Here is a 24842-nt window from a genome sequence, read left to right on the forward strand (position 1 = left end):
TTGATTTCTAAATTAGGTACGAATTCTAATGAGGAATAAATTAATCACTTTGAAAAGGTTTGATAATTTAGTTACTATTTTATTGAATTTCTTTCTTTGAATATTCACTTTATTGATTTCTAAATTAGGTACGAATTCTAAAGAGGAATAAATTAATCATTTATCTGAATACTTTGATCTCGATAGATTTCTTGAATTTTCTTTTTATAATCCGTGTGAATATAAAAAAATAAAAATTTCTCTCTTAGAGTATTTAATTATTAATTTATCAAATACTCATAAAATTTAAGAGAATTCTAATTTTGATATAAAAATTCTTTATGCATTTATTTATGCATAAAAATTAACTTCAATGGGAATAACACTTTTATAAAAAAAATCCTTTTATGCATCTATTTATGTATAAAATCAAATTTAATAAGAATAACACTTTTTTTAAAAAAAATTTTCTTTATGCATAAAAATCAAATTTTATAGAATAACGCTTTTATAATAAAAAAATTCTTTTATGCATCTTTCTATGCATAGAAATCAAATTTAATAAAAATAACACTTTTGTAATAAATTTTTTTCCTTTATGTATCTTTCTATGTATAAAAATCAAATTTAATAAGAATAACACTTTTGTAATAAAAAAATTCCTTTATGCATCTTCCTATGCATAAAAATTAAATTTAATAAGAATAACACTTTTGTAATAAAAAAATTTCTTTATGCATCTTTCTATGCATAAAAATCAAATTTAATAAGAATAACACTTTTGTAATAAAATAAATTTCTTTATGAATCTTTCTATGCATAAAAATCAAATTTAATAAGAATACCACTTTTGTAATTAAAAAAATTCTTTTATATATCTTTTTATGTATAAAAATCAGATTTAATAAGAATAACACTTTTGTAATAAAAAAATTCTTTTATGCATCTTTCTATGCATAAAAATCAAATTTAATAAGAATAACACTTTTATAATAAAAAAATTCCTTTATGCATCTTTCTATGCATAGAAATCAAATTTAATAAGAATAACACTTTTATAATAAAAAAATAATCAAATCATGAATGTGATAAAGTAACAAGCCTTACTAATACTTCATAAATCAAGTAGTCGTAGCTGTTGAGTGACCTTGTAATCTTTCCACTTTTACTTGCAAAGTTGAGGGATTTTTTTGTATGACGCTCTCTACAAGAAGATGAAGCTACATACAAGTAAAAATACTCAGTAACTAATTGTAGGAGACCACAAAATAATAGCATGGAAACTAAAATCATAAAGTTTTCTACCTGCTCTTTTTTTCATTGCAGATCTCTCCTTATGAAGGTGGGGCTCGTTCTCCCCTATTATAGCCTCCTCATTAATCTGCTCATGATCTACATCTTCTTGTTCATTTTCTTGGTGGGCTGTCATATTTTCAATGAAGTCTTGATACAAAAGTTCAAATATAAAGAAGATCTACGGATATGACACTCAGTTGCATGCAAGTCATCTTCCGTTGGATGCCATTTTCTTATTGGGTAATCCAACCATCAAGAACAAATAGTGAGTTCCCATCGAGAAATACCAAAGTCCTTAAATCTAGGCAAGTACATGCTCTCATCACTGTGAAGATTAATCCAAGCTCTCACAATATGGGGCATCACATGGAAGATTTTGTCCCTGCACAACACCCTCATCCACCTACCATAGGTAGGAATGTGATCATGAGTAACACAATATATTCTTTTTTATCAAAAACAAATTTCTTTATATATGAGAAATACCTATACACTAGTCGAAGTGTCGATTTGTTTAGTTCATGTTGCTTGTCTACTCCACAAAGACTCCTCATGTCCTTCCATAGATCAGGGAAGGCATCACACATATGTAATTGCTTTTGCTGCTTGTAGAAGGTCTCAAATGTAGCAGGCAATGGAAGATCATGTTACACACGTTCTTCTTTCACAAGTGTCTTTCCTGCATCAAGCATAAATCCCCAATATGTCTTTTTCTTCATGTACAAGCGGAACCTGTCAGCATCACTAAGTTAAAGAGCAAGATCCTCCGTTTCATACATCTCCTTGGCCACTTCCTTGCCTAATCCCTTGCCTTTTTCTTCTTGTCATCTTTCTTAGTGGTGATCAAGAGATGGAGCACCTCCTTTTTGCTGATTAAGAGATCAAGAGATTGATCTTTTCAATACAAAATCACATATAATTAGGCATACTAAACCAGAACAACACACATTCTTACCTCTCTGGGGAGATAAGTGAAGTACACAATATATGTAGCTTGTCCTTGGAAATAAGAGCATCACTCTTTTTCCAATCGTAAGAAAAGAGCAACTTGAAGACCAGTGCCATTTGCTGGATTGGAGATTGTGGCCATCTATTAAGCACGATCGCTGAATTGAGTCTCTACTTCATCCCGAGCTTTGTTGTAGGATTTTGTGTACTCTTCTAGTGTCATTCGCTCTTTATCCAAATGAGTGGTGGCTTTTTGCACAGTTGTTGTAAATTCTTCAATGAACCAAGAGAGTACTTAAGTATACATAACAATGTCCCATTGATCAATAGCAATAGACACCATATACATTCTATACGACTTGTGCAAGAATAGACACTGGAGCATTATACCATGGGTTGCTACTTAACTTCTTCTGTAAGGCCATTTCAACCTCCACCCATCATAACCAATACAAAAGCATGCGATAGATGAAAAATTCACATCAACTACTATGCAAATCAAATAGACTAGTGCAATCAAAGAACACTAGAAATGAATCAAAGATATCTTTTTTAAGCAAAAGAAAGAACAATATGTTTCATGTGAAGAAATGGCAAGTGGGAAAATCGCATCTCTCTATGCCACCTTGATATCATTCAAGCCCTCCTCCCCCTCCTGAGATCGCATAACCCTAATGTATAGATTAATGGTGCTACTGCTCTCGTTAATCTTTCGCTAGAAAATCCAAACAAGGTCATCATTGTGCGTGTAGAGCCTGTCCCTTTCCCGGTGGAGGCCCTCAACAATGGCATCCCTGAAGCTCAAGAGCATGCTGCTGGGGCTGTCTTTAGCCTTGCTCCTGCCGACGAAAACAAGCATCCCATAGGAGTCCTAAAAGCGATTTTTCCCCTCATCAATCTCCTATGCTCAGGCCTTCAGGATCTCGTCAAGATGCAGCCATGGCACTTTACCATCTGTCCATTTTCCAAACCTGATTTTTATGCATAAATAGATGCATAAAGAAATTCTTTTTATTTTAAAAGTGTTATTCTTATTAAATTTGATTTTATGCATAAATAGATTAAAAGGATTTTTATATATAAAAGTGTTATTCCCATTGAAGTTGATTTTTATGCATAAATAGATGCATAAAGAATTTTTATATCAAAATTAGAATTCTTTTAAATTCTATGTTGATAAATGAATAATTAAATACTCTAAGAGAGAAATTTCTATCGTTTTATATTCACACAAATTGTAAAAAGAAAATTCAAGAACTCTGTCGAGATCTAAAATATTCAGATAAATGATTAATTTATTCCTCATTGGAATTCGTAACTAATTTAGAAATCAGTTAAGTGAATATTCAAAGAAAGAAATTCAGTAAAATAGTAACTGAATTATCAAACCTTTTCGAGAAAGATAGTTCAGGAAAAATCTTATCCGACTCGAACCTTGAATCAGACTATGACCAAGACCAAACTCTTTCATCAGTTTCAAGGAAAGAAGGTGTGACCAGTTTAGAAAAATCCACTCAAAACTCTCGCCGAATCTAAAACTAAGTTTGAGACCCTTCGAATTGATCTGTGGATCAAGGTTATAGAATTTGAGGAATTCTGGTATGAAATTTAGAATTCCGATCAAGAAGTTTTGGGGATACTGATTCAAGAAATACTCCTTGTATTCAAAAGAAAATCAAACTGAAAATCTTGCATAGAAACCCTGTTTTCTTAAAGGACTGTCTTATGCCAGAATGTTGGAGGGAGCATTTGGTATATGTTTTTCTAAGGGAAGTTCGGTTGCAATCAGAGCTGACGGGGAGGGGAGTGTTCAAAGGACGGCTCATGCGGCAAAGCCTGCCCAGGTCTTGACCAACCTCGGTATGGTTGAAAAATGGTGCGTTTCTGGTATGATGGGTGAGGGCCGACAAAGCAGTCCCTGAGTGAATAGATGGAATGAGATGTGATGTGAATCAGATAGATGTGCAAGAATGGATAAGATGTGATGTCATGTGAATCGGGATATAAATGAAATGGGATGTGAATGGGATGAGGGACCAAGGAAGCGACCTATGAGTGAAGCGTTAGGTGACCTACAAAGGATCCTAGAGGGTGCTGATGACCAATACGGTGCTCGGGCTCTGGGTCGCCGAAGATACCCACACGTGCGTCGAGGAAGATATTGGAGCAAGGAGTAAGAGTTGTTTTCTGAATTCTAGCAGGGATCTGGTTGATTGACCTTGCTGGTCCTCAACGGATGAGTCCATGGCTCTTTTATATGGATCTGTTGGTTGATCTTGCTGATCTTTATTATAAGTGAATATATTGCTGGGTACTATGAGCTAAGAACTATCGAAAAGGCCCCTAAGTGGACAGGTGGTGAGCATTCTAGTTGCCAATGATGCCATAGGTACACCGATAAAGGAAAAATTAAAAATTAGGATTCAACTGGATATTTTGGAGGATTATAATCTATGATACTATAGTTTCATTAAAAGATTGTTTTAAAGATAGCTGAATCTGTGAAAAAGGCAATTTCATATTGGGTGTGTAAGTGGTGTGACTAGTTTTAAGTTTGCATGAATATCGGGCTAGGGGGCCTGGGAACTCTTTTCCCTGGTACCCGGGACAAAACCTAACTAAATTCTTAAATGAATCCCATCACTACAGTGGTTGGGCGGTTGGCTAACCCACGGGATTGGATGGGGTAGGCTGGACTGATGGATCCCTAAAATGAGACTCAATTCTGTTATGGTACGATAGATGATATAAATACTGGATGAAAATTGTTCTATGGAAAGGAATCAACGACTGTGTCTCTCAATGAGGAAAAAAGCGTTGGTCTCCATGATCCAAGTGCAAGTCTTTTCCTTGATCTGACTATGGGACTTACAAGTTCGGTCAGATCAGTTCAGTTAGTTAAGGCTCTTGACCACGTTAGAGTAAAAATATCCTTGAGGAATTGCCCGTGCTTTCCGGGCGAGGAAAGTTTTTCCGGGTTTGCTTTTGGAAGAACCGAGGGATTAGTCTCTTGCCTGGATATATGTGGGCGAGGCCCCAAGTGAGGGACCCTACCCCGCGCAAGAAGTGCTACTTTCGCTGCTAGCACCCCAGAATTCGTTGCGCGGAGGGGACATGGATCTTTCAGTAAGAGAGAGACAGGGAGAGGGCTATCCTTGAGAGGGAGAGAGTTTGTGAGAGAGAAAGAGAGGGGGCTATCTTTTTATGGGAGAGAGGTAAGAGTTTTGCTTTCAAGGAGGGGAGGGGGAGAGGGTGTTTAGCTTAGAGGGGGGAGTTTGCTTTTGGGGGGGGGGGGGGGGGGGAGAGTGCGTTTAGCTTTAGGGGGGAGTGGGCTACCACATTTAATAGAGGGTGGGGGAGGGCGCGTGCGCCCCCCACTAAGGGCGACGGTTGCCCTTAGTGGGGGGTGGGAATGGGGGGGGTGGGTGGGAATGGTCGTCCTTAGTGGGGGGTGGGATACTCCCACTAACTAAGGGCAATTGTAAGATTCCTTCCTCCAGCTTTTGAGGTGTGCAGGTGTAAGAACCTTCCCTTCTGATCTTGTAATTATTTCCCTCTTTGAAATAAAAGAGATTCTGTTTTATCCTGTTTTGATGTGGAGAGAGAAAATATCTAGAGAGAGGTAATCTAAAATTGAGATATTTTTGGATATAAAAATCCTCCTAGTGTCTAGAATGGTTTTCCTTGAAACAAAAATTCAAAAAGAACTTTTCAATGTGCAATTGGAATTAATCGAAAATAGGTAAAAAGGACCTTAGCCTAAGGGTCCATATTGTCAAAAAAATTTGAATTATGCTCCAATTAAGGTTCCTATGGACCAATAAGATTAATCCAAATGTAGGGAGGAGATAAATTGAATAATAAAAGAAAAACCCCCCAAAATTGAGTAAATGCTCACATAAGATGAAGAGTTGACTAAGGACAAGGTTCATTAGTAAAAAACTATGAACATTACTAAAAAAAATGAGATATTTTGGGTATAATGATTCAATTTTGACACCTTGGTAAGGAGAAGGGGCCTCTTCAAGGAGGCGCCTATTTCACATGTGTGGTGGAGTTTTAAACTAAAAAATATTGTGATATTTTTATCTCTCCTCTCTCCTGGATCAAACCAAATCAAAAGGGAGCCAAACTAGGTCCAAATCTTGTCCAAATTCAGCCAAACTGAACCTAGAAAATTCTAGAAACTAGTTGGACTTGGTTAGAGGCCTCCCTCACCTATAAATAGATCCTTAGCCTTTGTAAAAAAAATATGAGAACTATACAAGGCCAGTATTATACTGAAATAATGGTATTTTCTATTATCCTCTAAAAATCCTCTACAAATTGAAGAGATTGGAGCTTCTCTCTCTCTTCAATCTTCCTTGGAGACTTCATCAACATACCAAACCAATTGATTGGTTGGGGGCCTCTACTTTGATCAAATAATCAAGCAATCTAGGAGGTAAAATATGGTTTATGGTCTTTTTTCTTTAATCTCCAAATGTTTCTCTCTTCTCAACCCCTCTCAAGCTTAAGAAGCATTCAATTGAATGGCTTTTTAATACAATTGAAGTTCTTTAATGAATTGTAGTGATAAAACACATAAATTTCTATTTATGCTTAAATTAAATATTTTTTTAAGCATGTCTCTCTCTCCCCCAAAGAATGGTCATTCCTATGACCTATTCTATATTCAAATGATGCTTCTCATGAAGCAATTTTCTAATCTAAAAGTAATTTCTATGCTTGTCAAATTGAGGCCAAATAAGTGGCTTTTTAATGCTTTTATGCTATTTCATTTATGGAAAAATTAGGAATCAAGTCCATAATTGGATAGTGATCCAATTAATGGTTATTCTATCATATGATATTACTAAACTTTATGCTTTCAAAATTATTAAGAATTATCAGTAATAGTAGGGAGCTATGGCAAAATTTTTAAAAAATTAACACATAAATCATTTTCATTCATAATATGAAAAGAGGACTTCCTACCATATTCTAGGATTAATCATCCTAGATTAATTGAATGATTCTCATTATAATCATGGAAAATTTGATTTTTATGTTTATGCATAAATAGTTAATTAGGAAAAAGAGGAATTTCTAGTAATCCATTTTTATGTTAAAAGAGTAATCCCCATGACAATGGAAATCCATGTATTCCAATGAAGTAAGAGAAAACTTGGGATGCTAAAATAATGTATATTTTAATTAAATATTAAAGAAAGATTTTAGTTAAATTTATCTTTTTGCATAGATAAATTTAAATGCTGAAAGAGGAATTTTCACCATATTAGAATTCAAATATTTAAATGAGAAAAGTGTAATTCCTAGTGTAAAGGAATAAATGGAGATTTTTATTTAAATTTTAAGAGAAAATTTAGTCAAATTTATCTTTTTGCATAGATAAGTTTAAATGATGAAAGAGGAATTTCCACCATATTGGAATTCAAATATTTAAATGAGAAAAGTGTAATTTTTAGCATATTGAAATTAATGGGTATTTTATTTAAATTCAAAGATGAATTTTATATAAATTTATTTTATCTATGAGAAACATTTAAATGGTAAAAGAGGAATTCCTATGACAATTGGAATTCCATCATTTAGATGGGAATAGAGAAATTCCTAGCATATTGAAATAATGGATATTTTATTTTAGATAAATTTATTTTATGAGAAATATTTGATGATAAAAGAGGAATTCCCATGACATTGGAATACAAATAATTAAATGCAAAAAGAGGAATTCCCATGGTAATTGAGATCCAAGAAATTCAATGGGAAGAAGAGGAATTTTTAGTATAATTCAATTTATGATTATTTATCAAAAGTAGAAATATGGGTAGAATTAATTTCTGTAAATCCCATGAATTCTTTTATTCAAAAGAGGAATATTGAATATAATTCATTTGAGAAATTGAGAATGAATATGGAAATAGTCGTCGAGAAAAAGAACCTTTAATTAAGCCAAGCTATTGATAGAAATTTAGAAAAAGTCCCATTATCGGGATCAACCTAGAAAAAGCTATTAAATGGGAATAGCATGTGAATGGATGAGGATAAGGTGAAAATAGGATGCGATAAGATGTGTATGGGATGTGATAAGATGTGTATGGGATGTGATAAGATGTAAACGGGATGCGATAAGATGAGAATGGATGTGATTAGATGTAAATGAGATGTGTTAGAATGAGAATAGATGTAATAAGAGGTGTATGGGATGTGTTAGAATGAGAATGGATGTGATAAGAGGTGTATGGGATGTGATAGAATGAGAATGGATGTGATAAGAGGTGTATGGGATGTGTTAGAATGAGAATGGATGTGATAAGAGGTGTATGGAATGTGATAGAATGAGAATGGATGTGATAAGAGGTGTATGAGATGTGTTAGAATGAGAATGGATGTGATAAGAGGTGTATGGGATGTGATAGAATGTGAATGGATGTGATAAGATGTGTATGGGATGTGATAAGATGAAAATAAGATGTGATAAGATGTGATGTAATGAGAATGAATGTGGATGCGTGTGTGGAAGAATGGATGTGAATGCGTGTGTGGAAGAATGGATGTGGATGCATGTGTGGAAGAATGTATGTGGATGTGTAGGTGGAAGAATGGATGTAGATGTGTATGTGGAAGAATGAATGTGGATGTGTATGTGGAAGAATGGATGTGGATGTGTATGTGGAAGAATAGATGTGGATGTGTATGTGGAAGAATGGATGTGGATGTGTATGTGGAAGAATGATGTGGATGTGTATGTGGAAGAATGGATGTGTATGTGTATGTGAAAGGATGTGATGTCGATGTGAGTGAATGAATGAGATGTGATGTGATGTGAATCGGGATGTGAATGAATGAGATGTGATGTCATGCGAATCGGATGTAAATGTATGATATGGGATGTGAATGGATGAGATGTGAATCGGGATAAGAATGAATGAGATGAGATGTGAAATGAATGAGATAAGATGTGATGTAAATTGAGATAGATGAAATGAATGAGGTGTGATGGGATGTGAATATGGGTTGATGCGAGTGGATGAGATGTGATGAGAATAAAGGAGGAAAGATGTGATGAGATGAAAAATGATGTGATTGGATGAGAATAGGAATACATATGAATTGGATATGGATTAAGTAATGTGGACAGATGTGGAACAATGTGAAAGAGGAGAGTTCATTATAGAAACTGTATTTATGACCTGTTTTAAAATGACTGTTTTATGTCAATAATGTTGGGGAAGCATTTTGATCGTCTTGTGAATGAGGTCATGGAGACCTAACTGATAAAGTTGCAACAGCTAACGGAGAGTCAACGGAGGACGCCTCGCGTAGTAAGGTCGGTCGAACCGGCCTCGGTTTGATTTAAATGGTGAGCTTCTGGTACGGTGGATGAGGGACCAAGGAAGCGGCCTATGAGTGAAGCGCTAGGTGACCTGCGAGGGAAGGATCCTAAAGGGTGCTGACCATACGGTGCTCGGGCTCTGGGTCGTGGAAGATACCCACACGTGCATCGGGGAAGATATTGGAACAAGGAGTAAGAGTTGTTTTCTGAAACCGGGCATGGATCTGGTTGATTGACCTTGCTGGTCCTCAACAGATGAGTCCATGGCTCTTTTATATGGATCTGTTGGTTGATCTTGCTGATCTTCAACGAAGATTCCATCTTGATTTTTATAAATGAATATATTGACGGGTACTATGAGCTAGGAACTATCGAAAAGGCCCCTTAGTGGATAGGTGGTGAGCGTTTTGGTTGCCAATGATGCCATAGATACACCGATGAAGGAATGATTGGAAATTAAGATTCAACCGGATATTTTGGAGGATTATGATCAGTGACACTATGGTTTCATTAAATGATTGTTTTAAAGATAGCTGAATCTGTGAAAAAGGCAATTTCATATTGGGTGTGTAAGTGGTGTGACTGGCATTAAATTTGCATGAATATCCAACTAGGGGACCTGGAAACTCTATTCCCAACTAGGGGACCTGGAAACTCTATTCCCTGGTACCCAGGACAAACCTAACCAAATTCTTAATTGGATCCCATCACTACAGTGGTTGGGCGGTTGGCTAACCCATGGGATTGGATGGGGTTAGCTGGACTGATGGATCCGTAAAATGAGACTCAATTCTGTTATAGTACGATAGATGAAGTAAATCTCAGATAGTAATTGTTCTATGGAAAAAGAATCAACGGCTGTGCCTCTCGATGGGGAAGAAAGCATTGGTTTCTATGATCCAAGTGCAAGTTTCTTCCTTGATCTGACCAAGTGATCACAGGTTCGATCGGATCAATTTGGTCACAGTAATGACCCTGACTATGTTAGAGTACAAATATCCTGGAGGAATCGCCCGTGCTTTCCGGTAGGGGGAAGTTTTTCCGGGTTCAGTTTTTGAAGAACCAAGGGATTAGTCTCTTGTCCGGATATTTGTGGGCGAGGCCCCTAGTGAGGGATCCTGCCCCGCACAAGAAGTGCTACTTCCGCTGCCTAGCACCCCCAAATCCGTTGCACGGAGGGGGTAGGGATCTTTCAGCAATGGTCACCCTTAGTTGGTGGGAGGGAAAGAGGAACCATGTTATATCTTTGATAAAGATATAAGAACATAATACCTTGTTATTCCAATAATAGGAGAGTCAAGAAACACTACAACAAGCACCCCAAAAGAAGTCATTATTGACCTTACAATAAGAGATTCTCCCACAGGTACACCACTTTAGAAGAGTGTGGTCAAATACTTATTGTCTGAGGAATGTTTAAAAAATAACATATTTGGATGGAGTTGACTAGGTATGTGTGTTTTTGTAGTGCCCAAGAGCTGATGACTATTGCAAAATGTGAAATGAAGGAGGAAGATGAGACAAGCCAAATATTGTTTTGGGGTATGCTTAATAAGACCATGAAACAGTGTGGCTACAATAGTGTAAACTTCTATGACTTCATGGTGGCAGATGAGGCACTGACAAATTGGAGAGCAGTGAGATTAGTATATAATGGAGACCCTAAAAGTATTATGGATGGTAGAGAAAAGGTCATGTTTGTTCCATTGGGAACAAAGTCTACACCAACATACCAAGAAGTACATAAAGAAGGGGTTGCATGAAGAAAATATCTCCATGTGTGAAGAATGGAGAACTTGCAAAACCAAAGATGAGGCCCTTGCCCAAATGAAAGTGATAAGGAAATGGTGGAGAGAAGGAGCAGCTCAAGACAAAAAAAGCATTTCAGCACTGGATAGTTGGCTATGTTGGTGGGGTGTGAGGATACCCCACTAGGTGTGAGGATACCCCACTAGGGGAATCTCATATCTTTGGTAAATTCTTCATGATTTTCATTGGGTAGAATCTTATTGATTTTCATTGGATATAAATTCATTTTTTGTATATACATGTATTTTCTTAATTACTGTTTTGTTCAGGTACAAAAAAAAGCCCACTAGAAGAGGCACACACTCCAAGAACAAATCTAGATGAGAGCATGCATGGAATCTAGTTGGAGAGGGAAACAAGCAAAAGATCCGCTTATATGATGCATCTATATCTGATATGGCAAATGCTTTATTGCAAAGTGCAAAACAATATTCTTATATAAATGGAAAGCATGTGGGAGATGGTCTTGGTTTAGAGGCCTTGATAACTAGAGCAACTACTAGGAGTACACCAACCCCACCACAGGTGAGCCGTATTGTTCACAATACCATTGTAGGGAGTCCATTGTATGAAGACACACCAAAGATTCATGGAGATAGAGAGACAGTTTAAAGAAAGAGATGATCATCTGAAAATGTTGGGATATAGAAGAATAGCTCGCATCGACTTGATTATGTGATGGAGAATAGGGATAGAAAGAAAAGGGGTCGACCAAGGAAGATTAGCTTTGACTTTGGAGCTACAGGAGGATATCAGACCCATGGAATAGGTCCATAGCAATAAACAGTTCCACAGTAACAATCAAATAGAGATGCCTCATTGGGCATAGTTGAAAAACCTATGCACATAACTTTTTGGGCTATATGCAGGACTTCAATTAATTCTGAATTAAAATGTATGGGTTGGGTGGAAGGTAAGGTAAAGTGTAATAGTTACATCCAAAGTTCAACAAAAGGTGTAGTGGCTCCTTGTTTCTCTTTGAGAGAAGACACCTAGGTCCAAGAGGGAAGAAAGCTCAAATGATGTACTTTTGCAATGATGATGTCACACACACTTGGCATCCTGATCACAACATCATGCATGTTCTTGAGATTCCAAGCATTCCAAGTAGAGGAGGGCACAAGCATCACCAAAGAGGAGATAAAAAACCTTATACAAGCAAGTTTTTGGATTCAAATAGAATTTGATAAATAGTCTGGAAATTCAAGTATGCAAGCAGAAGTTGAGGGCACCTCCACAGCACAACCAAGAGAGGCATGTCCAACTAAGCATGTAGAATTTAAGGATGTAGGTACAATTATGCAAGAAGAACCAAGAGATTCCTTCATAGGGAAATGAAGGTCTAGATGGAGATCCAAAATATCTAGGGATGCAAGTAAGAGAATTGCCAAAGCTCGGTCAGAATCATTTGTCTTAAAGGGAGAGATAGTTATAGTGCCATTGAAGAAGAGTATCTTTCATGTAATATCAACAAGCTCTGACATGGATGGTCTGCAATATGATGTGTATGTCAAAGACCAACCTTCTTGCACATGCCCTAATTTTCAAAAGAGAGAAACAGGGAATAAGTCATATCTAGCTTGCAAGCACATCTATTTTATATTCTTGGTTGTCTTGGGCCTTGATCAACATATATTTGTGCATCAAGAAAACATTTATGGCAGAGATCGTGCAAGAGTTCTGAGGTCAAGAAGGAACCATCCTTGAGGGTGGGATACAAAGATAGGGATGCTTTAAAAGACTCTACTTTTTGGAAACAATTGTCTATATTTTGATGATTGTCATGTACATATGTGAAAGAAGTGATGGGGAGTTAGGTTCCCTAATAGATTATCATTTTTGCACACTTAAGCAAAGACATGATGATGTTAGATACTCCTTTTGATAAGTTAAATGCAAAAGGGACTTAATCTATGTCTCAACTCGATGGCCATATTCATAGTAGAAAATCTAAAAGGTTTCTCTTTTTGATAAATTCTTCCTTTGAGACTTAATCTATGGCCATATTCATGTTAGAAAATCTAAAAGGTTTCTCTTTTTGATAAATTCTACCTTTGAGAGTCTTTCATTGTTATTGTACTAGTTGCAAACATGATATATTAGCTTCCATTTGTCTCGTAATAATAGATTCTTTCTTGAGTGCAATAAAATCTCACAAAATTGTCAAAAAAGCTTGCGGTCCAAAGATCGCAAAAAACATTCCGCTCTATACACCACCTCAATTGACGAGTCTATGTACATAGTGTAGTGCCACAATCGGTGAGTTTGTACACTTGTAATTGGAATCAAGGCACTATGAATGATAAGCAGTACTCAAGGCACGATAGGAGGATAACAATGATTCCAGGAGCCACTGTGCTTCCTCAATAGAGTGATTTTTGTACTTAATCAAGTAGAGATGATAAATAAAACCAATACGGGTTGTGGTGTGGTCATGTTCAATGACTGATTCAAGGATTAAGATTTCAAAATCTTCTTGTAAAAGGTGTGGGTCATCTAGAATAAGGTAAATTGGAAGGGTTTCCTTAAATGGGCATGGTAAACTGATATGAAAAAAGTTGTGTATACGCCCATGAGAGGGAATTTCTAATCAAAAGGCATTGTCATTAATTTTCTCAAGAATCATAATAGCCCATAAAATCGTGGGAGCGAGTTTAAGTTTAGGGTACTTTTTAATGCTCTTGAGTCTACATTTCTCAATTTGTAAATTCATAACGAGACATAATCATTTTCTTGAAATTTCATAGATGTTCAATTCTTATTAACTTGCTTGGTATAAATTTCTTCAGCTTTTTGAATAGAGTGAGTGAGTGACTTTGGCCAAGCTCTGGGTATGAGCAAGATTATCAGCTGAGTTGGAACCTATGTTCCAATCCTAGAGACTGGGATAGGTAAATTTTTACCATAGATAATTTCAAAGAGGGCTTTACTTGTGGTAGAATGGGGGGCATTGTTATAAGAAAATTACAAGATATGAAAATTCTCATTCCAATTAGATGGTGAAGTAATAGTATAAGATCATAGAAGATCCATGATAGTGCTAATAGTATAAGATCACAAAAGATCCATGATATTAGCAAGTGGAGCAATCAATGTTTTTTTACATGGAATAAAATATGCTTGTTTGCTAAATCTATCTACTATGGTCTAGGTCATATCATTATGTGATGAAGTAGTAGGCAATCCCATAATGAAATCCATTGAAATTTGTTTCCATGGCCCGTTTGGAATTAGCAAGGGTATTGAGAGACCATATGGTTTTCCATGATGACGCTTAACATGTTCACAAATAATGTAAGTGGAAACAATTTTTTCTACATCCTTTTTCATGTTAGGCCAATAGAAGTTTTCTTAGCAAGTAGTCAAAGTAGAAAGTATGCCACAATGTCCTATATAAGCTGAGGAAAGCATTTATTGTAAAATAAGTTCTGTATAGGGTGTAGTAATAAATAACCTTTTTTCAAAGAATAGAAACCATCAGCACAAGAGTAGCTATCGAAAGACAAGTAGTTGTTATGTATAAGTGTGTTACAAGCATTTGAAAAATCAAGGTCATATGCATAAGTGTCATGCATATCATCACACAAGATTAAATGTGAACAACAAAAATGCTATTTATTGATGGTCTATGACTCAAAGCATTAGCCGGCAACATTAGCACAACTCAATTGATACTGAATCATAGGAGGGTGAAAGCTTTGAATGAATGAGGCCCATTTGATATGACAGTTAGAGATCAAGGGGGGCTGACTAAAGAGCATGTGCTACGACCAAAAATTCCTTATCATAGGTGTTGTAATTAAACTGAGAGGGTTTGAACTTTCTACACTCAAATGCCAAGGGATGGCCATCTTACATTAAAGTAACTCCTATACCTGATCAATGGTGGTAGCTATAAAAAAGGGTCTAGAAAAATTAGGTAGCTATAAGGCTAGGGTGTGAGTCAAAAGATGTTTGAGAATGGTCAAAAGACTTTTATTGGAAAACAATTTGATTTTTGAGTAATAAAGTCAAATGTAAGGCAATGAGGGAACAATTTTGCACAAATTTCCCATAAAAGAAAGAGTCCTAGAAAGGATCTCACATCATGGACATTTTTAGGAATGGGCTAGTTGCTATCTTCCTAGGTTTAACACGGATACCATCAGTAGAAACAATATGTCCAAGACATTCAATTTTAGTTTTAAAGAAAGAACTTTTGTCATGGTTTGCATACAATTGGTTCTCTTTTAGAAGTTTGAAAACAGTTCTTAAGTGATCCTCGTGTTCTTTTTCAAGAGCGAATAAAAACAAGAATGTCATCAAAAAAGACAATTACAAAATCTCCGTGATTTAAGAAGATTCTATTCATCATGCAAACAAATGTAGCTGGTGAATTTGTAAGGCCAAAGGGCATTACTAGAAATTCATAGTGACCAAATTGAGACGAAAAGAAGTTTTATAAATGTCAAGAGAATTTATACACACAGATGATATCCTACTTTAATCAAAATAATGCATGTCACATGCCACACTTGTATAAATGCAGATATGCCAAGCAAGTTGAAGCAAATACCTATGCAATTTCAAGAAAATAATTATGTATGGTTACGAATTGAGAAACACAGACTCAAGAGAATTGAAAAGCACCCTAAACTTAAACTTTCTCCACAATTTTATGGGCCATTTAAGATTCTTGAGAAAATTAATGACAATATCTTCCAATTGGAAATTCCCTCTCATTGGTGTATGTAAGATTCCTCCCTCCAGCTTTTGAGGTGTGCAGGTGTAAGAACCTCCCCTTCTGATCTTTTAATTATTCCCCTCTCTGAAATAAAAGAAATTAAACAAGTGAATATTTTTCTTTAAATATTCACTTGTTTAATTATCAAACCTTTTCGAGAAAGATAGTTCATGAAAAATCTTATCCGACTCGAACCTTGAATCAGACTATGACCAAGACCAAACTCTTTTGTCAGTTTCAAGGAAAGAAGGTGTGACCAATTTAGAAAAATACACTCAAAACTCCCGCCAAATCTAAAATTAAGTTTGAGACCCTTTGAATTGATATGTGGATCAAGGTTATAGAATTCGAGGAATTTTGGTGTGAAATTCAAAATTCCGATCAAGAAGTTTTGGGGATACTCATTCAAGAAATACTTTTGTATTCAAAAGAAAATCAAACTGAAAACTTGCATAGAAACCTTGTTTTCTTAAAAGGACTGCCTTACGCCAGAATGCTGGAGGGAGCATTTGGTATATGTTTTTCTACAGGAAGTTTAGTTTTGCAATTAGCTGGCGAGGAGTGTTCAAAGGACGGCTCACGTGGCAAAGCCTGCCCACAGGTCTTGACTAACCTCGGTATGGTTGAAAAATGGTGCACTTCTGATACGATGGGCGAGGGCCGACGAAGTGGTCTCCCTGAGTGAATAGATGTGATGACATGTGAATCAAACAGATGTGAATGAATGGATGAGATGTGATGTCATGTGAATTGGGATGTAAATGAATGATATGGAATGTGAATGGATGATATGTGATGAAAATGGATGTGAATGTGTATGTGAAGAATGGATGTGGATGTGTATGTGATGAAAATGGATGTGAATGTGTATGTGAAGAATGGATGTGAATGTGTATGTGATGAAAATGGATGTGAATGTGTATGTGAAGAATGGATGTGAATGTGTATGTGAAGAATGGATGTGGATGTGTACGTGATGAAAATGGATATGAATGTGTATGTGAAGAATGGATGTGGATGTGTATGTGAAGAATAGATGTGAATATGTATGTGAAGAATGGATGTGAATGTGTATGTGAAGAATGGAATGTGGATATGTATGTGAAAGAATGGATGTGGATGTATGTGAAAGAATGGATGCGGATGTGTATGTGAAAGAATGGATGTGGATGTGTATGTGAAAGAATGTGATGTAATGTAAAGAGATGTGATGTGACATGAATATATGTGGATGTGAAATGATAGATAAAAAATGTATGGATAGATATGGGTAGTCGTACATGTGAACGATTGGATGGATGTGGATGAATGAGATGAGATGTGAACGATTGGATGGATGTGGATGAATGAGATGAGATGTGTATGAATGAGATATGATGTGGATAGATGTGATGTGATGCTATGTGGATAGAATGTATGTGGTGGGATGGTGATGAGAATGAATGTGATGGATATGAATGAATGTGATGTGATGGATGTGAATGGATGGAGGTGATGTGATGTGAATCGAGATAGATGTGAATGAGATGTGAGGTGAAATGGATTTGATGTGATGTGAGGTGAATCGGGAAAGATGTGAATGAATGAGATGTGAGGTGAAATGGTTCTGATGTGATGTGATGTGGATCGAGGTAGATATGAATGGATGAGATGTGAATGAATGTGATATGAATGAATGAGATGTGAACTGGATCTGATGTGATGTGATGTGGATCGGGGTAGATATGAATGGATGAGATGTGGATATGGGTAGATGCGAGTGGATGAGATTTGATGAGGATAAATGAGGAAAGATGTGATGAGATGAAAATGATGATTGGATGAGAATGAGAATACATATGAAATGGATGTGGATTAAATAATGTGGATTGATGTGGAACAATGTGGAAAGACGAGAGTTCATTATAGAAACTGTATTTATGACCTGTTTTTAAATGACTGTATTATGTCAAGAATGCTGGGGAAGCATTTTGACCGTCTTGTGAATGAGGTCGTGGTGGAGACCTAACTGATAAAGTTGCAACAGAGCTGACGGAGAGTCAATGGAGGACGTCTCGTGTAGCAAGGTCAAGCGAGGTCTTGACCAGCCTCGGTTCGATTTAAATGGTGAGCTTCCGGTACGGTGGATGAGGGACTGAGGAAGCGGCCTATGAGTGAAGCGCTAGGTGACCTGCAAAGGATCCTAGAGGGTGCTGACCATACAGTGCTCGGGCTCTGGGTCACCGAAGATACCCACACATGCATCGTGGAAGATATTGGAACAAGGAGTAAGAGTTGTTTTTTGAATTCGGGCATGGATTTGGTTGATTGACCTTGCTGGTCCTCAATGGATGAGTCCATGGCTCTTTTATATGGATCTGTTGGTGGTTGATCTTGCTGATCTTCAACGGAGATTCCATTTTGATTTTTATAAGTGAATATATTGCCGGGTACTATGAGCTAGGAACTATCGAAAAGGCCCTTGAGTGGACAGGTGGTGAGCGTTCTGGTTGCCAATGATGCCGTAGGTACTCCGATGAAGGAAAAATTGGAGATTAGGATTCAACCGGATATTTTGGAGGATTATGATCAGTGATATTATAGTTTCATTAAAAGATTGTTTTAAAGACAACTAAATCTGTGAAAAAGGCAATTTCATATTGGGTGTGTAAATGGTGTGACTAGTTTTAAGTTTGCATGAATATCCGGCTAGGGGGCCGGGAAACTCTTTTCCCTGGTACCCGGGACAAAACCTAACCAAATTCTTAAATGGATCCCATCACTACAGTGGTTGGGCGGTTGGCTAACCCACGAGACTGGATGGGGTTAGGGTGGACTGATGGATCCCTAAAATAAGACTCAATTCTATTATGGTACGATAGATGAGTAAATCCCGGATAAAAAATTGTTCTATGGAAAAGAATCAACGGCTGTGCCTCTCAATGAGGAAAAAAGCGTTGGTCTCTTTGATCCAAGTGCAAGTCTTTTCCTTGATCTGACTATGGGACTTATTACGGGTTCGATCAGATTAGTTCTGTTAGTTAAGGCTCTTGACTACGTTAGAGTAAAAATATCCTGGAGGAATCGCCCGTGCTTTCCGAGCAAGGGAAGTTTTTTCGGGTTCGGTTTTGGAAAAATCGAGGGATTAGTCTTTTGTCCGGATATACATGGGAGAGGCCCCGAGTGAGGGACCCTGCCCCGCGCAAGAAGTGCTACTTCCACTACTAGTATCCCAGAATTCATTGCGCGGTGGGGACATGGATCTTTCAGCATATACACAACTCTTTTCATACTAGTTTACTATGTTCATTTAAGGGAACTCTTCCAATTTACCTTGTTTTAGATGACCTTCCCCTTTATAAGAAGACTCTGAAATCTTAGTCCTTGAATTAGTCATCAATGACCATGACCACACCACAACAATCACTCTATTGAGGAAGCACAGTGGCTCTCCCAAAACCATCCTTGTCTGCCTACTGTGCCATGATTACTACTTATCATTCATAGTTGCCTTGATTCTAGTTACAAGTGTACAGATTCGCCGATTGTGGTAGTATACTATGTACACATATGCTCGCTGCTGCTGACGATTGAGGTAGTGTATAGATATCCACTCTTGTGTATAGGCTTGCTAACTGTGGAAGCACATTATCAGGTCCGTTATGTGGAGACTCGCTGATTGTGGTAGCACACTATTAGGTCCCTTGTGTGCAAACTCACCGATTGTGGCAACACACTATCAAGTTTATTTCCAGGAAGAAGACATGCCAAATTAGGTATCTTCCTGAGTTTATAATCAATTGGGGGGAAAATTGCATTTCAACCTCGAGGCATGTTATGAAAATGAAAATTATTAAAATTATTGTAATCATATTTTTATTATGTGTTTCATTTATCATGGATATTTATTTTTGATTATTTGTCACATGGTTAGTGACTTACTTGCTTTGCAAGGTATTGGTCGCATTGCGTTGGGTAGATAGTCATTGGATATAATATCTGGCATGTGTTTTTGATAACAGATCAGTGGGGTGGTAGGGCTAGTGCGGGCGACTCGATGAGGGTTGCACATGTGTGCACATTTTTTGGCAGCATTATATTTATGTGACATTATATTTTTATAGTAGATTTATGGCCATCATTATTTTGTAGCAAATAACGGCCAAGCATATTTGTTCATAAGGTTTATTTACCCTTAGAAGGTCCATGGACCAATTTATCTAAAGTTATAGTGAGGTTCATGCATAAAAGCTTAGACTTTTCTATTTTTAAGAGCAAGGTCCAAAGTGGAGTGTAAAAACTATTTTTGGCTCACAAGTAATGCAAAAAGATATCTAAATACACTTGCTTGAAAGTGTGAGCCATCAAGCAAGTGGGGGAGATTCAACCCATTTTGGTGTCATGAATGTTCTTCTTTTTTGTGTATTCTAGAAAGTTGGATATATTCTATGGTTTTGAACAAGCAATTAGAAAGAGAGAGAGACTGTTATAAGACAAAAGTGGGCTACTAATTGAATATTGAATTCTTCATCAAGTAGGTTAATTTACCATATACATAGCCATGATATAGCATAGCAAGGCATTCACATGAAAATTCTCCACAAAATTATAGTGATGACACAGCATTAGGGACCAAAAGATGGGCTCCCCCCCTTGAAGGTAAATTGTAATGATGACACATCACATTAGGGACTAGAAGATAGGATCCCCCCACCCCCTTGAAGGTAAATTCTATTTCGTTAAGGGAGGATTATTATACAAGTACATTAAATGGGTAGCCTAAATTTTTTGAATAAAAACAAATCAATCAATCAACTAGCTTGTAAGCAGCCCATCAACCACAAGCAACAAGATGCCTAGCACTACCCTCAAAGATTTCCTAGCAATCCTCAAGAGATGGAAGCCCAGCTTCCCAAGATCCAACTATCCAATAGCTAATTTTACCACCTTAGGCAAGCACTTCCCAAGAGTCTCCTTGCTTGATTCTTCATAGTAAACACTAGCACAACAGGTATAAGACTTGTTCTTTTTCACCTCTGGGCTAATACCCTTCTCTTGTGGTTTCATGCAAGAAAGGGACACAAATCAGGTTCAGTAGTAGTCTGGCAGAGAGCTCCTAGGTATAGCAAATCTGTAGAGAAATGGTTGGAATTGCTAGTTATATAGCTCTAATGCTACCACACAGATTTGGGTTGCCTGAAAAGGGCTGAAAATAGGTTGTATAATAGTGGCTATGCTAGGAAGGGGAATGAAATCAAGTCGTACAAATAATAATGAGGTGTCAAAAGGGCACTGAAAAATAGGATGCGTAACTAACAAGAGTGCCAAGAGGGCTAAAGTAGGGCACCCAGCTCTAGGCATCAAGTAGACATGAGGAAAATGGAATGAGAACTTCTCTTAGCTACTAGGTGCTCTTTTAGATATAGAATTAGATGGGGTAGATCGCTTTACATGCTAGTGGATGAGATTACATGCAAAAAGGTGGATGAGATTACATGCAAAAAGGTGAGGTTGTATGAGCTTGCATTGCTTGTATGGTTGCATGGTCTTGCATGTAACATGCATGGTTGTATGGTCTTGCTTGTATGGTTGCATGGTCTTGCATGTAACATGCATGCAGGTAGGTAGGCTTGCATTTGGCATGCATGTATGAAGGCAGCTTTGCATGTTGTATTCATGCATTGTTAATCCCATTTTGGATTAACAAATATGCTCTTCCATTTTAGGACATTAATAAGTGTCATGCAAAGGCACTATAAAAGTTGTACATTATGAGATATTGGCCACCCAAGGTCTTAGTTAAGTAAGTTTTTAGCGCCCAAGTGTGAATAAGGACCAATTGTATATAAAGAATTTTAATGAATGGACACAATCCACCTTTGTGCTATGAGAGTTCTTGCTTTTGTCTTGAGAGAGAGAGATTGAGAGAGAGTACTCTAGCACATGTGCCTTATCTATACTTGTATGCTTGTATGCTTGTGTGGAGGAGTGAGAGAGAGTGATTTCCTTGTGTGGTGGTGTGAGCGGCTCTATGGTGATAGCATGGAGGTGGAGCTTGGAGGATTAGAGCTTCTTAAGTGAGCTTGGAGACCTCAAGGGACACAAGCTCAAAGCATTGGTAAGTGCCCTATACAAAAGTTGTGTTCTATTACTCTTTCCAAAGGTGAATGCATTGAGTTCCTTCTTGGAGGTGTGGTATCCCATAACATTTTTGGCACTGCTTCTAGGGAAACACCTTTGTTTCTTCCATCCTCTTTGAGTTTCAACTCCCATTACATAAGTTTCATCATTGCCCTTGTTTCTTTGTTTCTTCCATCCTCTTTGAGTTTCAACTCCCATTACATAAGTTTCATCATTGCCCTTGCAGAATGAATGGATAAGATTTGAGAGGATGGAAGAAACACCTTTGTTTCTTCCATCCTCTTTGAGTTTCAACTCCCATTACATAAGTTTCATCATTGCCCTTGCAGAATGAATGGATAAGATTTGAGTGGAAGTGAAAGTTTGTGAGAAATCGGTTGTTTTTGTTGTGTGGTTATGTATTGGAGCGATCTTGGAGGAAAGATCCATTGTTTTTTCCTTTCAATTTTGATGTTTGTATCCACCGAAATTGTGAACATGAACGAGCAGAGTGATACTTTGTTTTTCTTTCTTTGAAAAAATACACAAAAAATCATAAAAATAAGGAGCCATTGGTTGTGTCTTGAACTTATATTACATTCTTTATGCCTAGCACAATCATTTTGGAAGCATCTGGATAGGAAACTCCTCTCTATTGAAGTGGAAATTTTCCACGTGAAACTTTAGGAAAATAATTCACGACGTGAACTACTCCTTGCAATCTCAGGGCGTGAAATGCTCCCGAAATCATCGCCGTGATTCACAGGATTACCTTGCTGAAAATAGGTCATCTTATCTTAATACCTCTGACACTACAGGTCTGACAAAATTGTAATCCGTGAACTAGAAGAAAATGCTTCATGATGTGAAACATTAAATAGTTCACGACTGAACGATTTACATTTCATGGCATGAACTGTTTCAGCGCATCTCACGGCGTGAACAAATTACATCTCATGGTGTGAACTAGATAGGAACTCACGACTTGAACAATTTTCACTTCACGACGTGAACTATTTCTGCAATTTCACGACTTAACTAGATCTAGCTTACGAACCTAGTATTGTCAGATTAAGGTTAGGGAAGTGCTTGAGACAATCAAAATTATAACAAGGTAAGGTGGATTTTTGAGTCCGAAGTAAAATTTGGAGCACGTGAAAGTATAAAAGTTAGTTCAGGAAGTGAACGGTTTACCATTTCATGACTTGAATAGTTCTCTGACTCCTCACGCCGTAAACTCTTATCTGCATTCTCACGGCCTCAGAAAACAAATCGATAATATCTTGCTAGAATTCAATGACGGTAGCAAATTAGCTTATCAAATCATATTCACATGCACTTGAGGTCTGAAAAGCTCATCAGAGACGACCTCAATCTCGACGATAGTGCATTAAATCACCCAGGATCTTTCTATCAAAAGAGTGTTGGTTCAAGCCACTCAGTGAGCACTCAATTGAGTGTCTTAAGGAGTCTAACCACCGTCGAGTCTAGTAGTGAAGAATCCATGGAAGAAGGGCTACGATTCTCAGGGTTTGGAGAAGAGGAGAAACCAACCTCCCCTACCAGATCCAGTGGTATCATTGATATAGCCCAGGGATTTTTTGGTCTCCAAACCAGCAAACGATGAGGAAGCTCCGTCAACCAATGCTGGACTTGGTCCAAGGTAAGAATTACCAATCCAACCTTCAAATTCCAAGCTGTCTAACACTGGAACCCCCAAAATGAGAAGAGACTCGGAAAGCGCACCCAGGATAGGTCACAAGTATTCTTCCCAAGCTCAGAGGAAGTAGAATTAAATCTGAAAAGGATTGAAGTAGAATGGCAGCTTTGTGAGAATTGAGCTTAAGGAAACAAGAGCTTGATACTCGAAGGGCTAGGGCCGAGGGCTAGGGCCGAACAAAAGGAGATGGGGAAATGTGAACCTATTTCAATCACATGGTAAAGAGCCAGAAATGGTCATGGGAAGGAGTGAGGGAGAAATTCCAAACTTAGAGCCCATTAATGAAGAGCTAAGAGTGGAGGAAGGGTTTGTAACCCAAGATGAAGGGGATAATCTATCGAGGGAAATGGGTGAAGTAGAAGACCGCTTGTACACCAAGAAAGACATCGAGTAAATGATCAATCATCCCATGTTCTTATAGGACATGGAGCTCTTGATTTTACAAAAGCATACGGAGGATGCTTATGATGAGCCAAACCAAAATGAAGTGGCTGGACCGTCTTATAGACCAGAAATGCCTAGAAGAGCCAATGTTGGAAGAGGACGAGGTCTAGGTAGGGGGGGAGTAGCTCCTCAAAGACCAAGGGCGGATCCAAATATAGATCTTAATGCGGCCACAAGGATAGATTTGTTGAATATGGTTGTGGAAATGGGCTGAGGAATGGTCAAGGAATTAGGCAGTGCTCTAGAATCCAGATCATCCCAAATGAAGCCACACATCATTTCAAAGCTCATACAAAAGTTCTCTAGGATGGGGATCCCATTCAACATGTAGTGATCTTTAAGTCCACATGTGAAACCTATGGGCCAATAAGTGATGTAACCATGATTCATGCCTTCTCACACTGACCCTAGAAGGAAAAGCTCATCAATGGTTCCAAACCCCCAAGCTAGAAGATAAGATTAATTTCACGACGCAGCTCAAGAAT

The 24842-nt window shown here is 37.4% G+C and overlaps 1 protein-coding gene across 3 annotated transcripts; it reads right to left on the reverse strand.

The window, feature by feature from the left end:
* Nucleotides 1-1055: 1055 nt before the first annotated feature.
* Nucleotides 1056-3189, reverse strand: LOC147616304 (uncharacterized). Of its 3 annotated transcripts, XR_015262480.1 has the most exons (5): nucleotides 2231-3189; nucleotides 1762-2144; nucleotides 1563-1678; nucleotides 1285-1422; nucleotides 1056-1199 (listed from the first exon to the last, which is right to left on the reverse strand). XR_015262480.1 is itself a non-coding variant. In XM_086777373.1 (4 exons), the coding sequence occupies exons 1-4, from the start codon at nucleotides 1860-1862 to the stop codon at nucleotides 1057-1059; spliced, it is 477 nt and encodes a 158-aa protein (XP_086633499.1). In that variant the 5' UTR covers nucleotides 1863-3189; the 3' UTR covers nucleotide 1056. The 3 variants fall into 3 exon arrangements, 1 of the variants encoding a protein (XP_086633499.1); XR_015262479.1 differs by having other exon boundaries at nucleotides 1762-3189; XM_086777373.1 differs by having other exon boundaries at nucleotides 1285-1401; nucleotides 1762-3189.
* Nucleotides 3190-24842: the final 21653 nt, after the last annotated feature.

This window comes from Cibotium barometz, chromosome 38, assembly GCF_041138505.1.
Source record: "Cibotium barometz isolate CiBa-2024 chromosome 38, ASM4113850v1, whole genome shotgun sequence".
Taxonomy (NCBI): domain Eukaryota; kingdom Viridiplantae; phylum Streptophyta; class Polypodiopsida; order Cyatheales; family Cibotiaceae; genus Cibotium; species Cibotium barometz.